Raw genomic sequence first — 22,599 nt, forward strand, 5'->3', positions numbered from 1 at the left:
CTGCCACAAAGAAGAGGGAGTCAAGCTATTCTCCAAGGCACCTGAAGGCAGGACAAGAAGCAACGGATGGAAACTAATCAAGGAGAGAAGAAGCAACCTAGAACTAAGGAGAAACTTCCTGACAGTTAGAACAATTAACCAGTGGAACAACCTGCCTCCAGAAGCGGTGAATGCTCCAACACTGGAAGTTTTTAAGAAGAGACTGGACAGCCATTTGTCCGAAATGGTGTAGGGCTCCTGCCTGAGCAGGGGGTTGGACTAGATGACCTCCAAGGTCCCTTCCAACATTATTATTATTATTATTATTATTATTATTATTATTATTATTATTATTATTATTATTATTATTATTATTATTATTATTATTATTACTCTCAGCCCCAGAGATACCCACACAAACACAGGGCCTTAGCTCTCCTTCAAAGCATGATCCATTCAGCCCTACCTGCCACTTTGACTTCGTTGGGCTTACAGGCTCTGCAGGGCAAGAGCTCAAACTCTTCAGCTTGGTACATGGAGTAGTCCGTGCTGGCCACCACGATCTTGTCTCCCACTTTCCACGACTGCACATTGTCAGCCAGTCTTAGGATTGTACTGTTCACGTTGGTATCCACCCGCACGGTAAGCCTGGGTCTTACTGAAAAGCCAACAAGGGAAAGAAAGTGGATGAGGATATAGGAAGTGTAGAGGAACATCTCAAGTTCTCCTTCTCCAGTTCCCCATGGCCCAAACATGTTTCTCACTCATCAAACAAGGATTTTGGAAAGACAAGACAGCTGTTGTTGTCAACCACAGGCTAGATTTGTGTGTCTTCCTCTTATTCAGGAAGCACAATAAGTAGCTCCTATGCTGTTGTTCTTTAGCCACAATCTACCACGTAGATCTGATGATTATAACCAGGAAGCTGTCGTTATTGTTATTTACACACAGAGAGAGAGAGTTTGCATATATAGTCATTATGGAAAACAGTGTGAGGTTGCCCTATCTTCCATTCCACTCCCTTGACAAAACCCTGAGAAAAAAGCAGAAGGGCGGATGTGGATGGTAGCCTATTGACTGCCCATTCATACCGAACAAAATGCCCTGAAGAAAATATTCCATGCATGTAGAAAACTAGCATGACAGGGAAAGACTTGAACATAGACTTCACCTGGCTGTACTTGTTTTCCATTTGAAGTTTTCTAAAAAAAAACAAAAAACCACCCCAAATGCACAAATAGTACAGCCCTTTGTGCCATCTCAGGACTCTGTCATATTCTATGTCCTTTTAGAGTCAGCCCTTATATGCTCTGTACTTCAACAGCTGGGAAAGCTGCATGAAGACTAGTAACCTGATACAGAGAATGGAAAGCCAAGTTGGCAATGGAAAGCATTTGTGTGACAGAAGCTACTTCAGAAACCCCAAAACTTTAGACTGGTGCAAAAACTGCATTTCTGCTTAAGTCTCTGAGGTAAAATCCTGCTGCCTTCAGAATGTATAGATCAGTAGAGCAAATTTCAAAATAGTTTCCTCCCAATTATACTGTGCTCAACGTTCGAGAATGAGTCACCTACCAGATTGGCCACATAAGAAGCGCACTCTGTAGTTATGACAGCCTTTCTCCGTCTGCTTTGGGCCACGGCAAAAAAACCTATAATCATGGCCTTTTTTGTATAGGACCTCGGTTGCCAGTTTCGTTCCCTCAAGTGTGACCGCCTGGGAGGAGAATCAAAACGCAAACACAATAATTGCCAAGCGTATGATCATCAAGGATAACAGCTCGTACAACAACAACAACGGGAACCATAGGCTCAGCAACACTTGTGAGAAGGAGAAAAACAAGCATTTTCTGCCTGGTAACTTCTTATCTAAACCATTGCAGCGAGTTGAGTGGAAGAGGAATTTGCCTCGAAGGCACCGTGACAAACACAGAATGCATATTTCCCATGATCTCTACTGGGTCCCCCCAGGTCTGAGGTCATAATATGAGCCTTACCAAGCAGTTCTTGGCTTTGGACCATAGTTATGGAAAACCCATTCAGTGGTGGGATTCAGCACCACTTTGGCAGAACCGGTAGCTAATTTTTTGTTGCCCAGCCCCAGAATGGACTTCCAGAAGTGGCATCCACACAGAGAACCGGTTGTTCACCTATTTGAATCCCACCACTGAACCCATTCATTTCTTCAGCTTAAGATCATCATTAGATGCTTTGTGCTCTAGAACATTCCAAGGAAAGTTCCTTACACTTAAAATGGACGGTTTTTTTACTGGTGGCCCTCAAATGTACTTCGGAACGAGATATTTTGTCCACCACTAAACTTTTTCTTCTTTTCATCCCAAACCAAAGGCCTTCTAATTGCCCCAGGCTCTTTCATTATATTGCAAGATTCCTACTTTAAGTTGATGGGATGCATCGAAATAACCTGCCAGCTGTTAACACTTCCCTCTTGTATTTATTGATGGGATTTTCATCCAGCCTTTATTATTTTTTTGTAAATAATTCAAAGCAGGGAATACATTATTTCTTAAGTTTGTACTTGTTCTTGCTTGGGTCAAATTGATTAAACTGTGGGATCTTAAGGGACCAGGAAGTGAGTCTTTATGTTGGTAGTACCTCTTTCTTCAATGATATCCCTCCTGCAGATCTGTAATCCCACACCTTGTTGATTTTTCACAATTTTTTTTTCTCCCAGGCTTTGATTTACGATGTGTTATGGGGCCAGTGTTCTCTTGGTCATATTCCCTTTTCTTTGGCATATGTTCTTTTCTTTTTTTATTCTTTTTGAATGATTAGCTACACCGAGTTCCAATAATCAGGTAGCCTCAAAATAGACATATCATAACCCTAATTCTTAAAGATTTTGCCTCGTGAATTTAACAGCCTATAAATTATCCTGAGACAGGGTAGCCTCGTCATCACCATCCCATTGCACTTAAAACAGAAAATGGGACAAGCAAAATCGAAGTCTGCTTCCATCAAGTGGGTACGTGGCCAAGCATTTTGACCTGTGCTGGGACTTGTATCAGTAATTTAAAAAAAAAAAAGATGTTATTCAAATGTCTTTTGACTTAAATGTCCCGATTGACTCAAATATCTTTTTGTTTCATGCTGCCACTTGTTTAAAAGGCACACAGGCCTAATGACACCCAGGCTGAAAGCCGCGTGCTGAAGACAACTCAGCAAGACGACCGAGAATAACAATTCTGACAGAAGAACGATCGGTTCCAGGTTTATCCAGGAGCGAGTCCAACACAACAAGAAAGCAGGTTGCTCTCTATGAAAATAATCCACGGGTCACAGGCTCCTTTGATGGCTTGAGGCAAATCTCTTCTTTCAAGTTGCCGTCCCTCAGGGGTGTATTCAAGATTTTTGCTTTGCTTTAATTGAGTGGCGCCAAGTGCTTCGCGGAAATCTGTGAAAACTTTGGAGCGTTTTTGGAACCGGGCAGATTACTGACTCATCGTTGTTAAACGATGATAAATCATTACGAAATGGTTTAGGATGGGATTATTTGTTATGATTGGCAGCGTGATGGCTTCTGATCCATCCGTGACAGAAGAATGGAATTTTCTTAATTAGTTGGCTTTTCAAAACAGAGGGATTATCGATATCAGACATGGCAGAGAGGACTTAAAGAATGACTGCACCCAACACACATGTTGCATGCATTACCCTCTGCCTTGTTCCATGAAAAATTTAAATATATTTAATCTCTCTCTCTCTCTCTCTCTCTCTCTCTCTCTCTCTCTCTCTCTCTCTCTCTCTCTCTCTCTCTCTCAATAATAGTTTGGGAGGGGAGATGTTCAACTGTTAAAAGTGTTGCTTGAGTAAAGGAAGTGTTCACACAATATAAAAAAAATGTTGAGACTTTGGAAAGAGTACAGAGAAGAGCAACAAAGATGATTAGGGGACTGGAGGCTAAAGCATATAAGGAACGGTTGCTGGAATTGGGTATGTCTAGTTTAATGAAGAGAAGGACGAGGGGGGACATGATAGCAGAGTTCCAGTATCTCAGGGGCTGCCCCAAAGAAGAGGGAGTCAAGCTATTCTCCAAAGCGCCTGAAGGCAGGACAAGAAGCAATGGGTGGAAACTAATCAAGGAGAGAAGCAACCTAGAACTAAGGAGAAACTTCCTAAGCGTGAGAGCAATCAACCAATGGAATGGCTCGCCTTCAGAAGTGGTGGGTGTTCCATCACTGAAGGTTTTCAAAAAGAGACTGGGCATCCATTTGTCTGGAATGATATAGAGTCTCATGCTCAAGCAGGGGGTTGGACTAGAAGATGAGGTCCCTTCCAACTTTATTATTCTATGTTCTATGTTCTATGTACAGGCTGCATTGGCACTTCAGCTGTAGGATGCAATCTTGTAGGGTGAAAGTTTGGGCAGTCATTGCCTGAAATGAGACAGGTCTCCTGCTTGAGCAGGGGGTTGGACTAGAAGACCTCCAAGGTCCCTTCCAATTCTGTTATTCTATTTTTCTGAAACAGCAAATTTTAATCATGACCCAAAAAGCTGGGTTTCACGACTCTTAGGTGTTTTCACGCTGGCTGTAGACCACCCATCTCACACCAACCTGAGCAAAACAATACACTTTGCCAATACTGAGCAGAACACAATCCATCGGTCTCATAAACTTCAAAAGAAATTATTTCTATTTTCCAGTTTATGATTGGAACAGTAGGTCATGCCAACTGGAAAGTACAGATGGGTGGCTTTTAATGTCTTCCCATTTTTCATTTTTTCAGATCCAATAGGTTGAAGTCTACTTTTTTTATTAATGTGCTTAGCTGGTCATTTCTCCAGGTTTTTGCTTGATTTTTTTTTTCATGCAGAATTTTGCTAACTGTTCCCCCTAGCAGTATGCATTTGAGTACCGTCTTTTCCTGACAATGTAGATTTTGAATATTAGAGATGTTTCTTTAAGAAGAAAACTGAGAATTGGGTTGAAAAATGGCAAAGTGTGATTTTTCAAATGAGGCTTAATTTTGCTTCACATATTTGTTCATGCTTCAGTACATTTGCATTCAAATGCAAACCGTACAAATTTCTCTCTCATTCCTATCTGGAGAGAGAACCACCATCTATCAGCCTAATAAATAATAATAATAATAATAATAATAATAATAATAATAATAATAATAATAATAATAATAATAATAATAATAAACTTTGCAAAACACATCAAGAAACTGCACCTTCCTGCAATAACTCCAGCAATGTTACAAAAAACTGCACTACTCGGAACATCTTATATTTTAAGGAGATACCTGGTTGACACCTAGGATGCTAGTAGCAACCCGTTTCAACCATCAGCGCCAGCCAATTTGAATGTTCAGTTGACTGAGGTTCATGTTTAATGAATAAAAGTATAATAATAATAATAGGATGCTGGTAGCAACCCATGTCAACCATCAGCGCCAGCCAATTTGAATGTTCAGTTGACTGAGGTTCATGTCTAATGAATAAAAGTATAATAATAATAATAGGATGCTGGTAGCAACCCATGTCAACCATCAGCGCCAGCCAATTTGAATGTTCAGTTGACTGAGGTTCATGTCTAATGAATAAAAGATAATAAAACAAAACAACAACAACAACAATATAAATTAACAACAAAATACAATATACAATACAAAATACAATAACATCTGCCCATAGGACCATCCCATTCAAGCACACCCAAAGCAGATAAGACCAAATAAACCTCACTTTTCTCAGATAACTGCAAAAAAAAAAAATCTACAGCCCCAAAAAATCCCAACAGTATAGAGAGAACCAAATTATGGGAAACAGGTATAATGCTAGAGCAGGGTTCCCAAACTTGGCAACTTTAAGACTGGTGGACTTCAACTTCAATATGGCTGGCTGGGGAATTCTGGGAGTTGAAGTCCACCAGTCTTAAAGTTGCCAAGTTTTTGAAGACCCCCTATGATAGAGGATGATTACTCCGTATGACATACCTGGAGATCGATAGGATGATCACAGATTTCTGGGTGAGCAGCTCTTAAATCCGAGAGTCTCTCTCCATCTTTGGATTTTGATATTTTTGGCTTCTCAAACCACTCAGTCCACTCAACATCTGGGGAAAAAAAAGAAACAACTCAAATTAAGGTCATTTTGGACACAACGGGCCTTAACGAATGCTGGAAAAAATGTGCTGCTCCATAAATGTGCCAAAAAATATTAGCAAATCTGTTTAAAAGCTACCCACTCCTGGTGTTTTCTCCAGGTCATCAGATGATGTCCCAAAACACATCAAGCTATTTGGCCTTTGAAAGACAGGCTGGAGAAGAAGAGACATGGGAAAACCAAAATTAATGGGCCCAGGATGGTGCATTTATGGTTTACTGGTTGATTTCAAGGTATAATATTGCAGAGATTCCAATGACAACATAACCAAATAAAGATTAATCTGAGTGTTCTAGCCCAGGGGTCCTCAACTTTGGCAACTTTAAGACATCTGGACTTCAAGTCCCAGAATTCTGGGAGTTGAAGTCCACAAGTCTTAAAGTTGCCAAGGTTGAAGACTCCTGTTCTAGCCAATAAGTGACATTCTTTTTTCATTTTAATTTATGTTTGTTCCAAACGCATCCACAGCTCATAAAATAGGGCTCTCATGAGAAATTGACAAAGTTAGTATGTCCAAAGTGGACAGTTGATGAGGGATTAGAGCAGCATCTCAAGCTTCTGGAGGACCACAAAAGACCACCTGGTCATGCGACTACAATCTGAGTTTGGGTGTCTGAGTATCTCTTCTGAGCATCTGGAGGGATAAATGAGTTTAAGACTAGGAGAAAGAATTTGCCTTGAGGCCAATTGCTGCTATGCATCTCTAAATTTAACTCCAGATTTAATTAATATCTCTGTGGGGTGCTACAAATGGGTGCCGGAGGGCTGCCTGAGCTGTGGTGGTACAGTGGTTAGTATGCAGTATTGCAACCTGTTAAGCTCACTGCCAGGAGTTCGATCCTGACCGGTTCAAGGTTGACTCAGCCTTCCATCCTTCCGAGGTTGGTAAAATGAGGATCCAGATTGTTGGGGGCAAGAGGCTGACTCTGTAGACTGCTTAGAGAGAGCTGTGAAGTGGTATATAAGTCTAAGGGCTATTGCTATTGCTATTGCTTACAGTCATTGTGTCAATAGCTGGTCATCACTGGTCTGGCTGTGATGAAATGAAACTATCAGTTCCTTTGTGCAGCATCAAAACAGCTTGTAAAATCCCTGTCTACTATGGGACCAAAAGGTGGAAATTCAGTGGTTCTCCCAGTGTTGCTGAGCATCTACGTACATCAGGGATGTTGGGATGAGGGATGTTGGGAATTGTAGTTCAGCCTTAGGTTGATTTTTGCATGTTGGGGTTGAAGAATATTTCCAACTCTATTGGTAACTGCATTGCAAAAACCTCACCTTGAACCCACTCACTGGTTGAAGACACATTGAAACGCTCTCCATTTTCTGCCTGGAACAATTTGAATACTTTGGCTAGAGCTGAAGTTTTGCGTCCTGCAAAAAAAAAAAAAAAAATAATCCAAAAATACCCAAATGGGAAGCAAGAGAAGAACTTCTTAGCAATCCTCAAAGCTGCAGTTAGTTATGGAGAAGCTGTCAACAATTCAGTCTTTATGTTTCTTTGCGGGATTGAGAACACACACATGAGGGACCTGCACAATTTTAAATGCAAGCGCTAAATATCAACATGATTGTTTACATCATCTCTTAAGCAGAGTTAATTGTCAGCCTGGAAGGGAGTGTCTGCAAATTCAGCAGAATGAGGGGTGGGTGGGGGAGGAAGGAATATGAATGACTTATTCTGGTTGCAGAATAGATACACAGGGACTTAAATTGGAAGGCTTTAAAGAGGTTCCAAACAAATCAGCTGCAGAGTAAAAAATATAGGGATAAGAAGGTTATTCTAGTCACCTTTTTAAATAATTCCACCAGGTTTTCACTCAGATTTAGCAAGGAACGAGACGTTTCCCTCAAGTAAAGTGAGGAAAGCTACTTTTTTCTAACTTTCAAAATACAGTTACATTGCAGACATTTCTAGGAACTAGCGACAATCCATTCCTAATTTCTGGAATTGTTAGAAACAATTTGTCAGCTTGAAGGGAGCCAGCAGGGAAGAAGAACTTTGCAAAATAACTTGCATGAATCAATTACAGTTTAACATGCTGCAAAGTAAATGTTAAATTAAATTCTAAAACGAGGAGGAGGAGGAGGAGGAGGAGATGGAGGAGGAGGAGGAGGAGGAGATGGAGGTGGAGGAAGAGGAGGAGGAGGAGGAGGCAGCTCTTTTGGCAAAGAAGGAAAACTTGGGGGAAATTTGAAAATGGGGTTCAGACCATAATATGAGAGACACACTATCAAGACACACCATTGGAGCAAAGAATGCTTTCGTCTCCAATCTCCTACTAGATTTGTGACCTTGTGGGAAGCTACCCATGAAATTTACTCTACTCATGAAGGTGAGGTGTGCAAACAAAACAGAACAGCATAAATTGGCACGTTTGGAATTTACTGCAATAACAAAGTTTCTTTTCCCAAACTCAGCTTCACTTTATGGTTGAGCCCTAGCCTGTCCCCAAAGTGTCACTAATTGCAGATAAGTCAGGATCTCGATGCGGAATTTGAAGTTAGTTTACCATCCAGAGTTTCTGCTGCGATCTGGGGCTAGGCATGAATCATGGATGATTAGCCAAGCATAGTTAGAACCCTTGCTCTTCCACAAAAGACTAGGAGGGAAGGAGCAAGAACATAAGAGGCCAAGATACTTCAGCAGGTAGGATTTAAATTAATAGAAAGGAATCTAGATTTTGGGTCTGGTACCTCTACAAAGTCAAGAATATGATGACAGTAATCCTTCCAGAATTTGGCCACTGCTTAAAATGTGTAGCCTTTCATTCCCAGAAAGTTCAGCCTGAATTTTGAGAACTGAAGCCCATCCGTCTAAAAAAAACATCCAGGCTGGAGAAGACTGATGTAGGTTCTCCATTCCAGACAACATAAGCCCTGGCTTCGAATAATACCTGAAGTAGCTCAATACCTTATGCCAAAATGCCACTCAATACAATTTAACTGCCATTATTCGAATGGCCATATCTTGGTAATTACCTTGATATTCAACATGATCTTCCACAGATGACAAAGGTTTTCCTTTGACTGTAATAAAGCTCCAGGGATGCCTGTGGAATTAAAAACAACACAGACACTCAGTATTACTTCTTTGTAAGAAATGCAGGCGTCTTTTTCAAATATGGCTTGTTTTGTTCTCTTTTCACAGCTCCCCAGACAGACTAAATTCTGAGATTAAAAAAAAAAAAAAGTGAAGCTAGACTCCTGGTGCCTGCATCCAGCTGTTTTCCTGGCAGCTGGATAGAAGTGGTTTGCCATTGCCTTCTGTTGCAATGTGTTTTTGACTTCCCAAGTCTAGCTAGCTTCAACCTGGCTGAAGTCAATGGTGCCTCTGCCCTTATTCACACACAAACATATTTTCCAAGAACGGTTATAAAGCCAGAAAACCTTTGCTTATCTTAATGAATTTATTTCCTTCGGCTTGCAACAAAGCAAAGAGTCATGACTTCTAAGGATTCCATCATGCAAACGCCTTACAGTATAAACCTCGACAGTTTCCAAGTTGACAAAGCTCCAGCTTTGGATGAGGAAGTTCTCAGAACTTATTCAGAGGAATCCCAACAGGGATCAAACCAGAAGGAACTAGCTCTGCAGAGATTAGCAGTTCCAAATTCGTAGAAATGCCTTTCAATGAACTGAAAATATCTGGCTTTTAATTCCGCTCTCTGGAAGACTCAAGACTAGGCAAAAGATGGAGCAGAATACAAAGAGGGAAATTATAGGAAACTTAGAGGCAGGCCCATTTTATTGATTAATTGACTAAATATTTCTCTCTGGGTGTTTTAATAAATATGTGTCTGCCTTGAACTCTTGGAACTCTGAAAAGTTAGCAGTGATGTTTATAGATCCTTCTAAAATCTAGATGAGTAATATGCGCATGTGGTTTTTTTTTCTTAATATATTATTTTTTGCTATTAACTTTTTTAAACCAGACAGTTGCAGAGGTTACTAAGAACACAAGTAGAAGGACACAGATTTTTGGGGGGATAACCAGACATAAACAAGAAGAACTGAAAATTCTTTGTCCTACCAGAGTTTGCCCTGCTGTTTCAAGCAACAACTTCATGAATTAATAGCATTGGCCATTACCAAATGAGAAGGACCTGGTGGGAAATTCAATACAGCCTACAGGATTCTAACTGGGATTCAAAAGTTTAAGAAATCAGAGGAAAAGGGACACATTATTGAGCATAAGATTTATAGAACTTTCCATCATCGCCCTATTTAAGTTTGCTTCTCTGTGTGGTTAGATGGCATTAGATTCCATTAGCCTGCATTCTTCATTCCAAACCAGCTGTTTATTCATCATCCTTAAAGTAGGTTAGAAGGCCATTTTTGCCCAATGCTGCTTGAAAAGAAAAAAAGGCAACAGGTTTATTGAGAAGGAGAAGGGAATCTGCACATGGATGTTGCTTGATTTTGAGAGGCAGTTTGGCCTACTCAGTGTAGGGAGAAGATGGCTTATTGAACAGAACAACCCAATGTAATAGGGGAAGTAGCAGGACATCATCTCTGGTCATTTCAGCTCTAGTCTTAGTCTTAGTTGTAGTCTTAGCCTTATAGTCTCAGTCTTAGTCTTAGCCTTATAGTCTCAGTCTTAGTCTTAGTCTTATAGTCTCAGTCTGAGTCTTAGCATCTTAGTATCTTAATGTCTAGTTTCTGTTATGCATATTTTCCTGCAGATTTTAAGAAAAATAAACATGTAATCCAGAAGAGATCATGACTCAAAAAGACACATTCAGTGTCCATTCTCATCTGGGACTGACCAAGCAGAATCCATGTGTCAGTCCAGCAATATTGCCTGTTGATGGTTCAGACAAGACCTTACTTCAGGAAGGGTGGATGTAGGAGAAGCAGTGACAGAGCCTGGGATGGAGTCAAAAGAGGAATCAACCTAGAATATCTACGTAGCCACAAACAGGTTTAAGACCAACCTCCTATTGTTACCCCTGATCTTATGCCAAGATAGTGCTAACTGTTAGTTGTATAGATTCCCATGTCTAGGAATGACTAGTAATTAATCACTTTAATTAGAACATCATACGTGGCCCTGATCTTTTCCAACTAACAGTGTTCATGTGAATTGGATGCAGACAGAGGTGACAATTGCCTAGCCATCAATGTCTGGCATAGCGGTCTCACCCCGCTTTATATCTACAACAGTTTCCACACTCCTTTTTCATGGACAGGTCAAGCAAAGTTGCCCCAAAGTTCTTCTATTTATAGTTCTGTTCTATAAGGCATCCCTGAATGCACAATAAAGTCAATCAGCTGATTGACAAGCCACCCATTTTTACTGTCTGCCTTGGACAGTAAAGACAGAAAATTGTTAAGCAACTGGCAGGCGACAAGTACACGGCTGGCCGTTCTCCATTTGGCCAGAGAACTACATGTTACTTTTTTAAAAAAAAGAAAAGAAAAAAAAGGATGACAGAAACTGAAGAGAAGGATTGATGAGGAGAGAAAGTGGGAGAAAGCACTTCGAATTGTGGGGGGCCCTGGGGAACCTTTTGCTAAACCCCCTCCCATTCGAAAAATCACTAATTGAAACCACCAATGGCAGGAAGAGTTAGCCCATGGTTAAGACTGAGCCTGCAGTTAGAGCAAAAGGACAATGGCAGCATCCCAAAGCTACAGCAATGGCTAGAATGGCTTAAAGCAAAAAATATGTTTGCACTTGACAAATTGGCAGACGGAAGAGAACTTGTCACTCTGCCTGGAATCGCTTGATTTCTGGTCTTCAAGGTACAGATATTGGACAGGATTAAGAACGCCCTTTTCTCCAACGGCAATCATCGTTTTGGTTTCAATCAAAACTGCGAAGGCTGCCCAAAGATGAGGGATGTCTAATTAGAACAATTCTGAGCAATAGTATCCCTGGGGGGGGGGGGGGGGGGTTGCTTGGAGTTGCTATCCCGAGCAGGAAGAGAGAGAGAGGGAGGGGAGGGGAAAGAAAAAGCTCTGTCCACGTGAAACCAGGGCTGCTTCTGGATAGGATTTGGACATGCCACGGGGAAAAGGAATTTGGAAAGACTGTGAACTGTGTCCAGATGAGTGGGATGGACAAGCGGGAGAAACTGCAGGTCAGCTTCCTAGAAGGCTGGGGGAGGATTTGCTCCCATCCCTGCAATCATCGAACCCAGCCACAAATACTTGACAGAACTAGATCAGCTAAGAATACATTCTAAAAACAAACAAACAAAACAAAACACTGGAGAGGCAGTGTTGTGTACTGGCTAGAGTGATGGAGTAGGAGGCCCAATTGGAGTCCATCCTTGGCCACAGAAGCTCACTGGGTGACTTCAGGCCAGTCAGTTGCTCTCATCCAAATTTCAGTGGTGAAAAAAAAGTAAGGTTCTACATTTAGGCAAGAAAAACCAAATGTACAGGTATAGTATGGGGGGGTACCTTGCTCAATAGTAGTAACTGTGAGAGGGATCTCGGAGTCCTAGTGGACAATCACTTAAATAGGAGCCAGCCGTGTGCTGCAGCTGCCAAAAAGGCCAACACAGTGCTGGGCTGCATTAACAGAGGGATAGAATCAAGATCATGTGAAGGGTTAATACGACTTTACAAGGCCTTGATAAGGCCACACTTGGAATACTGCATCCAGTTTTGGTCACCACGATGTAAAAAAGATGCTGAGACTCTAGAAAGAGTGCAGAGAAGAGCAACAAAGATGATCAGGGGACTGGAGGCTAAAGCATATAAGGAAAGGCTGCTGGAATTGGGTATGTCTAGTTTAATGAAGAGAAGGACGAGGGGGGACAGGATAGCAGTGTTCCAGTATCTCAGGGGCTGCCCCAAAGAAGAGGGAGTCAGGCTATTCTCCAAAGCACCTGAAGGCAGGACAAGAAGCAACGGACGGAAACTAATCAAGGAGAGAAGCATCCTAGAACTAAGGAGAAACTTCCTGACAGTTAGAACAATTAACCAGTGGAACCACCTGCCTCCAGAAGCGGTGAATGCTCCAACACTGGAAGTTTTTAAGAAGAGACTGGACAGCCATTTGTCCGAAATGGTGTAGGGCTCCTGCCTGAGCAGGGGGTTGGACTAGATGACCTCCAAGGTCCCTTCCAACTATTATTATTATTATTATTATTATTATTATTATTATTATTATTATTATTATTATTATTATTATTATTATTATTATTATTATTATTATTATTATTATTATTATTATTATTATTATTATATAGGGTGAGGATTTCTGGGGAAACAATGGAAGAGGAGGGTGTTGTTTATGCCACCTCCAGAAAAAGCAGGGTGTCATAAATACTCCCACAACACTCCCGCAACTAGAACGCCAAAACTAAAGCGAGGAACCACAGGCAGAGCAACCGCTTGTGTTGCAACCCTCTCCAGGCTTATTCATAAGTAAGGCAGGCAGCCTACTCCCAGGAAAAGTGCTTCCTTAAGATTGCAGCTCGTTTTTTTCTTTCCTCATAACAAAAAGACCAGTCTGGGAGGTTGAGGGTGGTTGGTTTAATCAAGATTACTCAGCCTTCAGAGTGTAAATTGGCAGATGGGTCAGAATTCCTGCAGTTTGTTTTTTTGGGAGAGGGAGGGTAAAAGACAGGGAATTGGCTCTGGTGGAATCCCACAAGAAATGGCTTCATATTGACGGAGACCAGGGATCCATCACTGTCTCAATAATCAAAAGGCAACCTTTCTATGGTTAGAGAACCTACTATAGGTTCGACTGTCTACCTACTGTCAGACTCCTGAATGGGAAATAACTCCATGTATGATAGGCTTGCGGGGCCGGCGCGTTGTGCAATAAGTTCACATGGTGTAATAAGGTGGCGGGTTTGTTGTCACTGTGAGTTGTGTTGGGGGGGTGCACGAAGGGAGGCTCAGCCAATCTCATTGTACACATGTTGCACTTTGACAATAAAGGTTGATTTGATTGGATTGGATAGAATTGAGAATGAACTACACAGCTCTCACCAAATGGTGAACAGGAAACTGTCACCCTTGTGAGGTAGCCTTCCAGGCAGGAAGCATGCCCAGATGAACCAGTTCTACCTTGTTGTAAAGTTAGATTAACAGAATCTTGCAAGTCTGAAAATACACAAACACACACAGCCCAAGAAACTACGGAGGGTCCTGCAGGCTCTGCTGACTCTTATCTGACTGTCCCCCTGTCTCTGAATGTCATTCTTATATGCCATTAGAGGAACCAGTGACTCCATTTAAGCTTTAGTAGAAGCACAAGGCCTCCTACTCCAGCAGAACTACTGTATCCTGTTTTGGGCAGTTGGGCAGGTTTCCAAAAGAAACTATGCGATGCAACCACTCTAATTTCTGTTTTCACTGGCGGTCCCTGTGGAGCTTGAAGACGCTGTTATATGCACCAAGATGATGCGATGTGATTTCCTTTGCAATGTGCAAACTTCCTGTTTCACATCCTTTGAGCTAGAAGAAACTTGCAAACGGTCAGGATTCCTAGAGAGGCAAAGGATACAATCATTGGGTGCATTGATACCCATGGCCGTTATGCTTTCTCGTGGAGCCCCACAACTGCTCTACCAGATCTTGGCGGCTTTTTAGAGCCTTCTGTGGAAATATCCAGGGGACTGAACACGGGTCCTTCTGCATGCAGTATTTCTGAATAGCCCGATTTGCTCTGATTCATTCAATTTTGAAGCATTCCTTCAAAACTGGACCGATTTTGGTCCAACTATGCGGCTGAACCCATCTCAAGCAGCGTCCTTGGCCTCTGAGTACTCTCAGATGAAAAGGAAGAAGAGGGAAAATCACTGTGAGAGATGTTTGTCCTCCTGGGCGGAGGGTGAGGGGGGGAAAGTGGAATTATTTTAGATCCAGGAAAAGCACAATAAGGACTTTGTGTTGCAAGCCTGGCAGGACAGGCTCCTACCTAAAGCCAAGGTGGAGAAAATGCTTGCTGCCCAGTTTGGTCATTGCTTTCCTGGCCAAGTCGTCCAAATTCTTGGAGCCTTCGTCGTTGACCGCGACCGACAAGATCATGCCGTCCTCCACAGCGTTCAAATATTGCACAAAGCGGAGGCTTTCGCTTTTGAGTTTGTAGGTGTCAAATCTGAAGAAACACAGACGGACATGTGAGAAGTAGAAATATCTGCCTTTGCCACGTTAATTCATGCACGGGCGCTCTTGAAGATGCCATCAGTGCTTGTTTTCGCACTCAAGAGAAGCCAACTCTGCAGGATAGAGTGACTTGCAGGTATCAGATAACTCACATTCATCCCATTTTAGTAGATTTTTTTTGCCATTATATGGGAGTACAAGCTTTGGCCTAGGAACCAAATGCATTCCTCCCTTCCTTTCTATCTTTTAAGCCTTTAGCTTCAAGTGTGTATATCTTTTTCTCCTTTCACGATCATATCGTTGAAATATGTGATTCTACCGGAAGTGCTTATTCATTTTATGATGCTGGTCTAGTCCATAATTAACCAACTCGCTCAAACCACTCTCCGTGCATTCTACAGCCCTCTCTTCTGTTCCTGCCTATTTTCAGGAAGTTAAACACTGTAATTTTAAGCCTGATAAAGTAGAAGGGGCAATCAACTTCAGAATGAAGTTTTAAGAAAAATGTGGGTTTGACCTCCAGCCAAACTCCCTGCCTAAACCACACCCATTTCCCCCCTTCTATGTTCACCTGCAGCCTTGTCCCGTTCCAAGATCTAAATATGTTGTATCCTGCATTCACAAGCTATGTTTGCACAATACCCCTTGACCAAATCAGGTAGGGAAACAGTCAGTGGATTTTCACAACATACTAAACTTGATTAGCATTAACCTTACTTAGCTCTTATTCTGGTTTTGCATATTGTATGAATTTAGTCTATTGGGGTTTAATGCACCATGCAAAATGGATTAAGGGTAATTAGGGAGCATGTTGGTCATGAAATGTGGGAGACAGTGTTGTATTGGGACTGGAGATCCAGATTCAGGTTTACTCTCAGTGCAACCTAATTCACAAAGAGAGAGTGATAATGGAGGAGAAAATATGATGCACGTTGCCTTAAAGTCCTGAAGGAAAGGTAGGATATAAACGTAACAACTGCACAAACTGTGCAAAACATACACACACTTTCTTTTTAGTGGGAGTGCCACAATCCTATATATGACTTGTTTTCTATTCTATTTCAACTAAATTTCCTTGGACTTCTCAAATTAGTTCACAAGAAGGAACGTTAATGCACTCTTGAAAATGACACGAGCACATCCCAAAACGTAAAACCACCACCAAATCAACATTTATTTAAATGATTATCTTTGTGGGAGCATCTTCAGGCTGTCAACTTCAGGACAACTCTCTCGTGGGACCGGATCCCACCAATAGCCTATAATTAGTGCCTGTGGCAGCCAGTGTATCATTTTTAAAAAATGTTTGCACAACTTATTAATGGTGTTTTTGCAGTTCTGTTTGGACCATGAGGTCAGAGTGGCTAATCCTTTGTTTTTGACCTCTGGAAAACAATACCAAGAAAAAAAGAGAAATGCTTGCTTGCCTTAGCTGAAATAGAGAAAGATTTTGAACTCTAAACTCACCGATCGGAATGGATGACAGCTGCAGTCTTTGGATCAATGACATGGACGATGATACCACGATGTCCCCAGCTTCGTTCGAAGTAGTATCCCCCTTCTTCCAATCCCCCTGGATTCAGAGTCTTGTTTAAGAAAGTCCAGGACAGCTTTCGCTCACCGTGAACCTCAAGAGTTCCACCGTTGATGACGCCAATGAATTTTCGCCCAAAATAACTGTCAGGCTGCCTGCCATCATCAGCCCTGTGGAGTTAATTTGAATAGCATTTGTTTTCTCCTCAACTTCGGGAATTTGCTGTACAGCAATAGTCAAAGTGCCAACAAATAAACAAGAGTGTACTATAAAGCCATCGGTTCAAATAATCAAATAAAGGATGATTCATTGATGAATAAATATTTTCTGAAAGCAGCAGAAAATAAAATCAGGAAAATAAAGGAAGTTCATTTATGATGTTCCAGCGGAAACCGGAAAGGCCACCAGAAAAATAAAATTAGAACAGAACAGAATAGAGCAGAGCAGAGCTGGAAGGGACCTTGGAGGTCTTCTAGTCCAGCCCCCTGCTCAAGCAGGAGAACCTGTACCATCTCAGACAAGTGACTGTCTAGCCTCTTTTTAAAAATCTCCAGTGATGGAGTGCCCATGATTTCTGGAGGCAAGCTGTTCCACTGGTTAATTGTCCTCACTGCCATTTGGCGCCAAAAGAAGCATGCTTTCTGAAGCAAGAATTCCATAACAGGAAAAGCTACTATTAGATAACTAGTAAGTAGCAAAAAGATTCAAACAGATCCTAGTCAGATAATCCAGATGTGAAGAAAACTTCCAAACAGCTCTACTTGCCCCTCTACTTTGGAAGTACTATTCTCATTCCCATTCTCAATGTTACGATCTCAGAATTGCAAATGTTTGTAACGGAGGCTCCAAATATTAACCTGAGGGTTGGGTTGATTAGGAATATATAAGAAAAGAGTTTTGTCTGGGCAATGATGGGTCACATCTAACCTAGACCCTGCCATTGGCGCTTCAAACTAAAATCCTCCACCAGAAAGACTAGCTAATTTTAATTGCATCCTATCTTAATAACCTTTAATTCAGTCTGTTTTTATTCTTGGGGGTAACAGTTCTGATTTGTAATCATTCTACGTATTTCTGCAGGGTCCAGCTTTGAACTTGGACCTATATCTGCAAAATGAAGTATCCTCTGATAAGCGTCTTTCTTCTCAGTGCATTGCAGTAATTTGGGTGTCTAATGCACCAGATCTCTGTTCCTCCATCCATCCATCCATCCATCCATCCCATAAAAAAAAAAAAGCCTTGTGGGGCTAATCTTCAAAATTATGGATGAGGTCGGTTTAATTACATACCGTCCATATAAGATGATTGTCAGGCTGCTCCGGAAAGGGCAGTTCTCACTCCCAATATGTAGTTCTCCATCATTTTCTATCCGTATATGACGAGTGCGCAAAACAATGGGGGCTGTGTTATCTTTAATCACTAGTTTTCCTAACAGAGGAGAAGCAAAAGGGGTATTTAGTTGGTTGATTTAAAACTGTACCATAAAGTTAAGAGTTTCCTTCTATGTTATCCATGCTTGGATTTCTCGGTTGTGCTTCTTTTGAAGGAAGGCAAATGATAAACATGGTCTATAATGCGTATTTTTAATCTTCTGATTTTTTTTCTCTCCTTACTGGATTTTCTCTAAACGAATTCTCTACAAAGGCAGGCTTTCTCTTTTTCAGAAGGAAAAAAATAATCATTGTCTGTATAATCCACAGATAATTCACCCACAGCTTTGGTTTCTGATCCACATGGCTGACTCTTTCTTCGGAGCGAGGCGTCATCCAAATTGGGTGAAGTGTGAACTAAGTGGATTGATCAGACTTCTGTATTACAGAACAGAAATGTGAGCAATAAATTAAAAATTTATTCTCTTCTCCTTCTCTTCTTCTCCTTCTCTTCTATAAGACAAGTAGAGAGTAAGAACTTCAATGGCCAGGTTTGTTGACACACTAGCCAACAGTGCCTTTTTTATAGCAGACTGTGCCTTTACCCATCCTATAATTATGGACTCTCACTGAACGATTTGGAGGACATTGAAAAAGGAAGTGGAAAAGAAACACAATAATCAAATTTGCAATTTCTCCAACTGGGACAACAACACAACTGCAGACAAGGTAGCTGATGAAATATATCCCCCAGAATTTCCACCCTGATGTTGACCAAAGTTGGTTTTATCCATATTAAAATTAACACTGTTTATCTTGACATTGCTATATTTGTACCTGCATGATATGACTTCTCTTTGTCTTTTAATTTAGTGGGGAGCAGTATTCCAACATAAATCTCCCCATAAATAGAGGCCAACGTTCATGAGAGGAAGTCCAGCAAAATGTTTACTAGATAATGCTGTTTATATAAACCTGCCCTTGGTATAAATAACTGAAAATGTCTATACCAAATCCAGTCATTAGCCAAGAAAGCAGTGTAATATTTACACCTGGCACCAGCAAACTAGAATACCAGAGAGGCACGCAGCCTTGCTTGCTGAGATCCTGGGAGTAAGGAAACTGCTTTTGTTTTAGAACAAATTAAAAAGGAATTTTGCATTCATTCCAAAACAAAGGTAATAAATAATGGAATAAGTATGTTTATCATTACTTGCACTGATACCTGTCTGGATGGGAGTTAAAACTTTCCTCTAACAGCAATGAAATTTAAATTTAAATAAAGTGGGTTCCCAAAGGCTGTCATATTATTGCTCTCAAATGGTGCCTCATTCCAACTTAATTGTCCCAGAATGCCCAATGCATTTCATCACTCTATTCAATAACAATCTTGGCAACTTGAAGATGTGCGGACTTCAGCTCCCAGAATTCCCAAGCCAGCATGAGTTGAAGTCCAGAAAACGTCAATCTGCCAGGGTTGGGAAACTCTGTTCTAGGAATCTGGAAGAGGTGGATTCAGCTGTCATCCTAAATACTTTAATATTTAACCTAAATAGGAAATTACATGCTTATTAGCTCTGGTGGCAAAGTGGTTAGAATGCAGTACTGCAGGCTACTTCTGCTGACTGCTGGCTGCCAGCAGTTTGACCCTGACCAGCTCAAGGTTGACTCAGCCTTCCATCCTTCCGAGGTCAGTAAAATGAGGACCCAGATTGTTTGGGGGACAAGATGCTGACTCTGTAAACTGCTTAGAGAGGGCTGTGAAGCCCTGTGAAGCGGTATATAAGTCTAAGTGCTCTTGCTTTTGCTATTAGAATAAAATAAGATCCGGCATCAGATAAATAGGGGTTTCATGAAAAAAAAAATCAAGAAATGAATGCAATTTTTAAAATCACTTTAAGAATATTAAGCTTATTTACATTTAATGAAGGTCTTTATAAAGCAAATGAGCAATCCCTTCTGCACTACTGAATATAGCACAGATGCTACAGCTTCTCATCAGACCAGCCTTACCTCCATTTGTGATGACGATGGAATGAACAGTGGCAGAAGAAGATAAGAGAAGCTTCTGGCCCTGGCTAATGTTCACGCGATTCCCTTCATCGTGTCCTGGCTGCCAGAGTTCCAGTTCTGGATCCAAATGGGGACAAGGTGGGACCATTCCTGTTGGCACACATGAAGGAAACATGGACTTCTTTATCTGGTACATAGAACACAAGTCCATGAAGCTTAGAGGACAATGGAAGTACTTCTGCACTCCTTTTCTCTCCTCTCCTCTGCTTTCTTTCTTCTTTCTCCTTTTTATTTCCATCTTCTTTCTTCCTTCATTATTCACTCTTATTGTCCTTGTGTTTTCTAATATTTGTATTTGTATCTTGTTAAAATTTTCTTCAATATAAAGTATATTTTAAAAAGAGAGGGCTGATTCCTGATACATGGACAATGGAGGAGCAGTTCTATCAGGAGATAAAAATCTCTAGCCCATCTCATTCTAATGTAAATATTTTTGTGACGTCAAAAGCCTGTTGGAAGGCTAAATGTCAGACTAGCGGGACACGTTGACCTGCTCAAAAGAGTGAAGTCTGGCCACTCTATGTTCACTGGCTCACTATCCTCTAGAAGATCTCCAGGAAGGCATTCCAGAGGTATACTTAGAAAATAAAAGGGTGGTAATTGTCTTCTGATAAAAGGGTGTTTTATGACTGCCTCACCCCCACTATTTTACAAGAGGTCCTAAACAGGCTTTCAACATTCCAAAGTTGGCCTCCAAAGTTGGGCATTTCTAGCCTAGAATATTCCTACTTTGGCTCCTGTGAGGAAAGGACCAGATGACTGAACAGAAGGCACCATGTTAATAGGCAACCATCAAAAGCCAGTAATTCAAGGGTGGGTTGGGGGCAATTTTAAGTCGCACAGATGGTTAATGGCCAAGCTTGGAAGATAAATCAAAGAACGGATCGCAAACTGCAGTCGGGACAGTGACAGTTTTACAACCCTTATCTTAAGTGTCTCTTTCTCTTTGTCCATTCTCTATTTGCCTCCAGTGCACACAAATGAAACCTCTCATCCAGCGCAAATGTCCCCATGATTTAATACTCAGCTAGGAACCCGCCCTCCCCCCCCATCTTTCACAAGATCCAATCAAGAAACCTACCAACTTTTCAGTAGACACAGAAATAGGAAAAGAAACAGATAAGCTTTAATTGTAGCTCAGGACATCTTACAACTGGGAGCACACACTTTTTTTTAAAAGTCAGAGAAAATAAACAGGTAGAAATAAGGCCACGAAAACAGGGCTGACGTTAGTACGGCAGTGTTTTTTTTAATGTCTCTCATGATAAACCTAGAGAGAGATATTAAATGGATGTTGCTTTTAACCTAGGAATTTTGTTCGTTGAAACAGGGAGTCTTGCAACAGCTCTTACCCATATGTTGAGCGGGTAGCATTAATAAGACAGAAAGCGTGCTGATGGCCAGGAACATCATTGGATGTGTAAAGGTCTCTTGATCTTCTTTGTCGTCTGCAAACCTGCAAACAGGAAGAATCAGAGCAAGAGGAATCATTTAGCATTTGTCCGTGTATGTTTCATATAAAAAAGGGAGCATCAAGCAAGATTAAGCTTGACTATATGACTAAATAATATGTTAATGTATCCCTTTTCTTAACTTGGCTGCACAAAGGTAAAAAATATGCTTTTACATTCACCCACACCGGCTCACCTTTTTATGCACCCTTTGCGTGGGCTTAGTATTAAAATTACTTGGCATTATAAAAACACAGAGGGAAACAATGGCGATAAGTGCCTTGCGTAAGTACCACCAATTTATGTGGTGGAAGATTCATGTGGAAACAAGAGAATTTAGTCTCAAGTTATCCCCAGCTTCAACATCTATTTCAGCTTTAAGTGTGTATATCTTAAAGCTCACACCCTTGAGACAAAAAGAATGGTGTGATCATACACCACACAAAGAATGTAAAAACTTTTAAGATGAAAGTCAATTACACACAAGAACAACAACAAAAAACAAGCCCAAGAATTGTGCAGCTCTTTCAGATGCAAAGTTTATTATATCTTTCTTATTTATTTTATTTCATTTCATTTCATTTCTATGTCTCCCATCTTCTCTAGAAGTTGACTCTCATGATAAACTGGGAGATATATTAAATGTATGTTGCTTTTAACTTGAGAATTTTCTTCATTGAAATAGTGAACCATTATTATCTCTGGGCTAAATTCAATAAAAAAAATATTTTTGAGAAAAGATTAGATAGATAGATAGATAGATAGATAGATAGATAGATAGATAGATAGATAGATAGATAGATAGATAGATGAGAGAGATATCAATGATAGATATGGATAGATAGGTAGGTAGGTAGGTAGGTAGGTAGGTAGATAGGTAGATAGGTAGATAGATAGATAGATAGATAGATAGATAGATAGATAGATAGATAGATAGATAGATAGATAGATAGATAGATAGACAGACAGACAGATAGAGACAGA

The 22,599-nt window shown here is 40.9% G+C and overlaps 1 protein-coding gene across 1 annotated transcript in view; it reads right to left on the reverse strand.

Annotated features, from left to right (window-relative positions):
* The window catches only part of CEMIP (cell migration inducing hyaluronidase 1), a gene marked incomplete at its 5' end in the record, with an annotated part of 56,228 nt that extends 34,608 nt beyond the window's left edge, over positions 1 to 21,620 (reverse strand). Inside the window, 10 exons of the mRNA XM_029285668.1 lie at positions 446 to 637; positions 1,555 to 1,696; positions 5,944 to 6,062; positions 7,391 to 7,486; positions 9,095 to 9,165; positions 15,000 to 15,179; positions 16,655 to 16,891; positions 18,011 to 18,149; positions 20,105 to 20,254; positions 21,517 to 21,620. Of these exons, the coding sequence (XP_029141501.1) occupies positions 446 to 637; positions 1,555 to 1,696; positions 5,944 to 6,062; positions 7,391 to 7,486; positions 9,095 to 9,165; positions 15,000 to 15,179; positions 16,655 to 16,891; positions 18,011 to 18,149; positions 20,105 to 20,254; positions 21,517 to 21,620 (1,430 nt within the window). The remainder of the gene's footprint in view (positions 1 to 445; positions 638 to 1,554; positions 1,697 to 5,943; positions 6,063 to 7,390; positions 7,487 to 9,094; positions 9,166 to 14,999; positions 15,180 to 16,654; positions 16,892 to 18,010; positions 18,150 to 20,104; positions 20,255 to 21,516) is intronic.
* Between the last annotated feature and the right edge of the window lie 979 nt (positions 21,621 to 22,599).

Source organism: Protobothrops mucrosquamatus, unplaced genomic scaffold, assembly GCF_001527695.2.
Source record: "Protobothrops mucrosquamatus isolate PMUCROS unplaced genomic scaffold, P.Mucros_1.0 scaffold2056, whole genome shotgun sequence".
Taxonomy (NCBI): Eukaryota; Metazoa; Chordata; class Lepidosauria; order Squamata; family Viperidae; genus Protobothrops; species Protobothrops mucrosquamatus.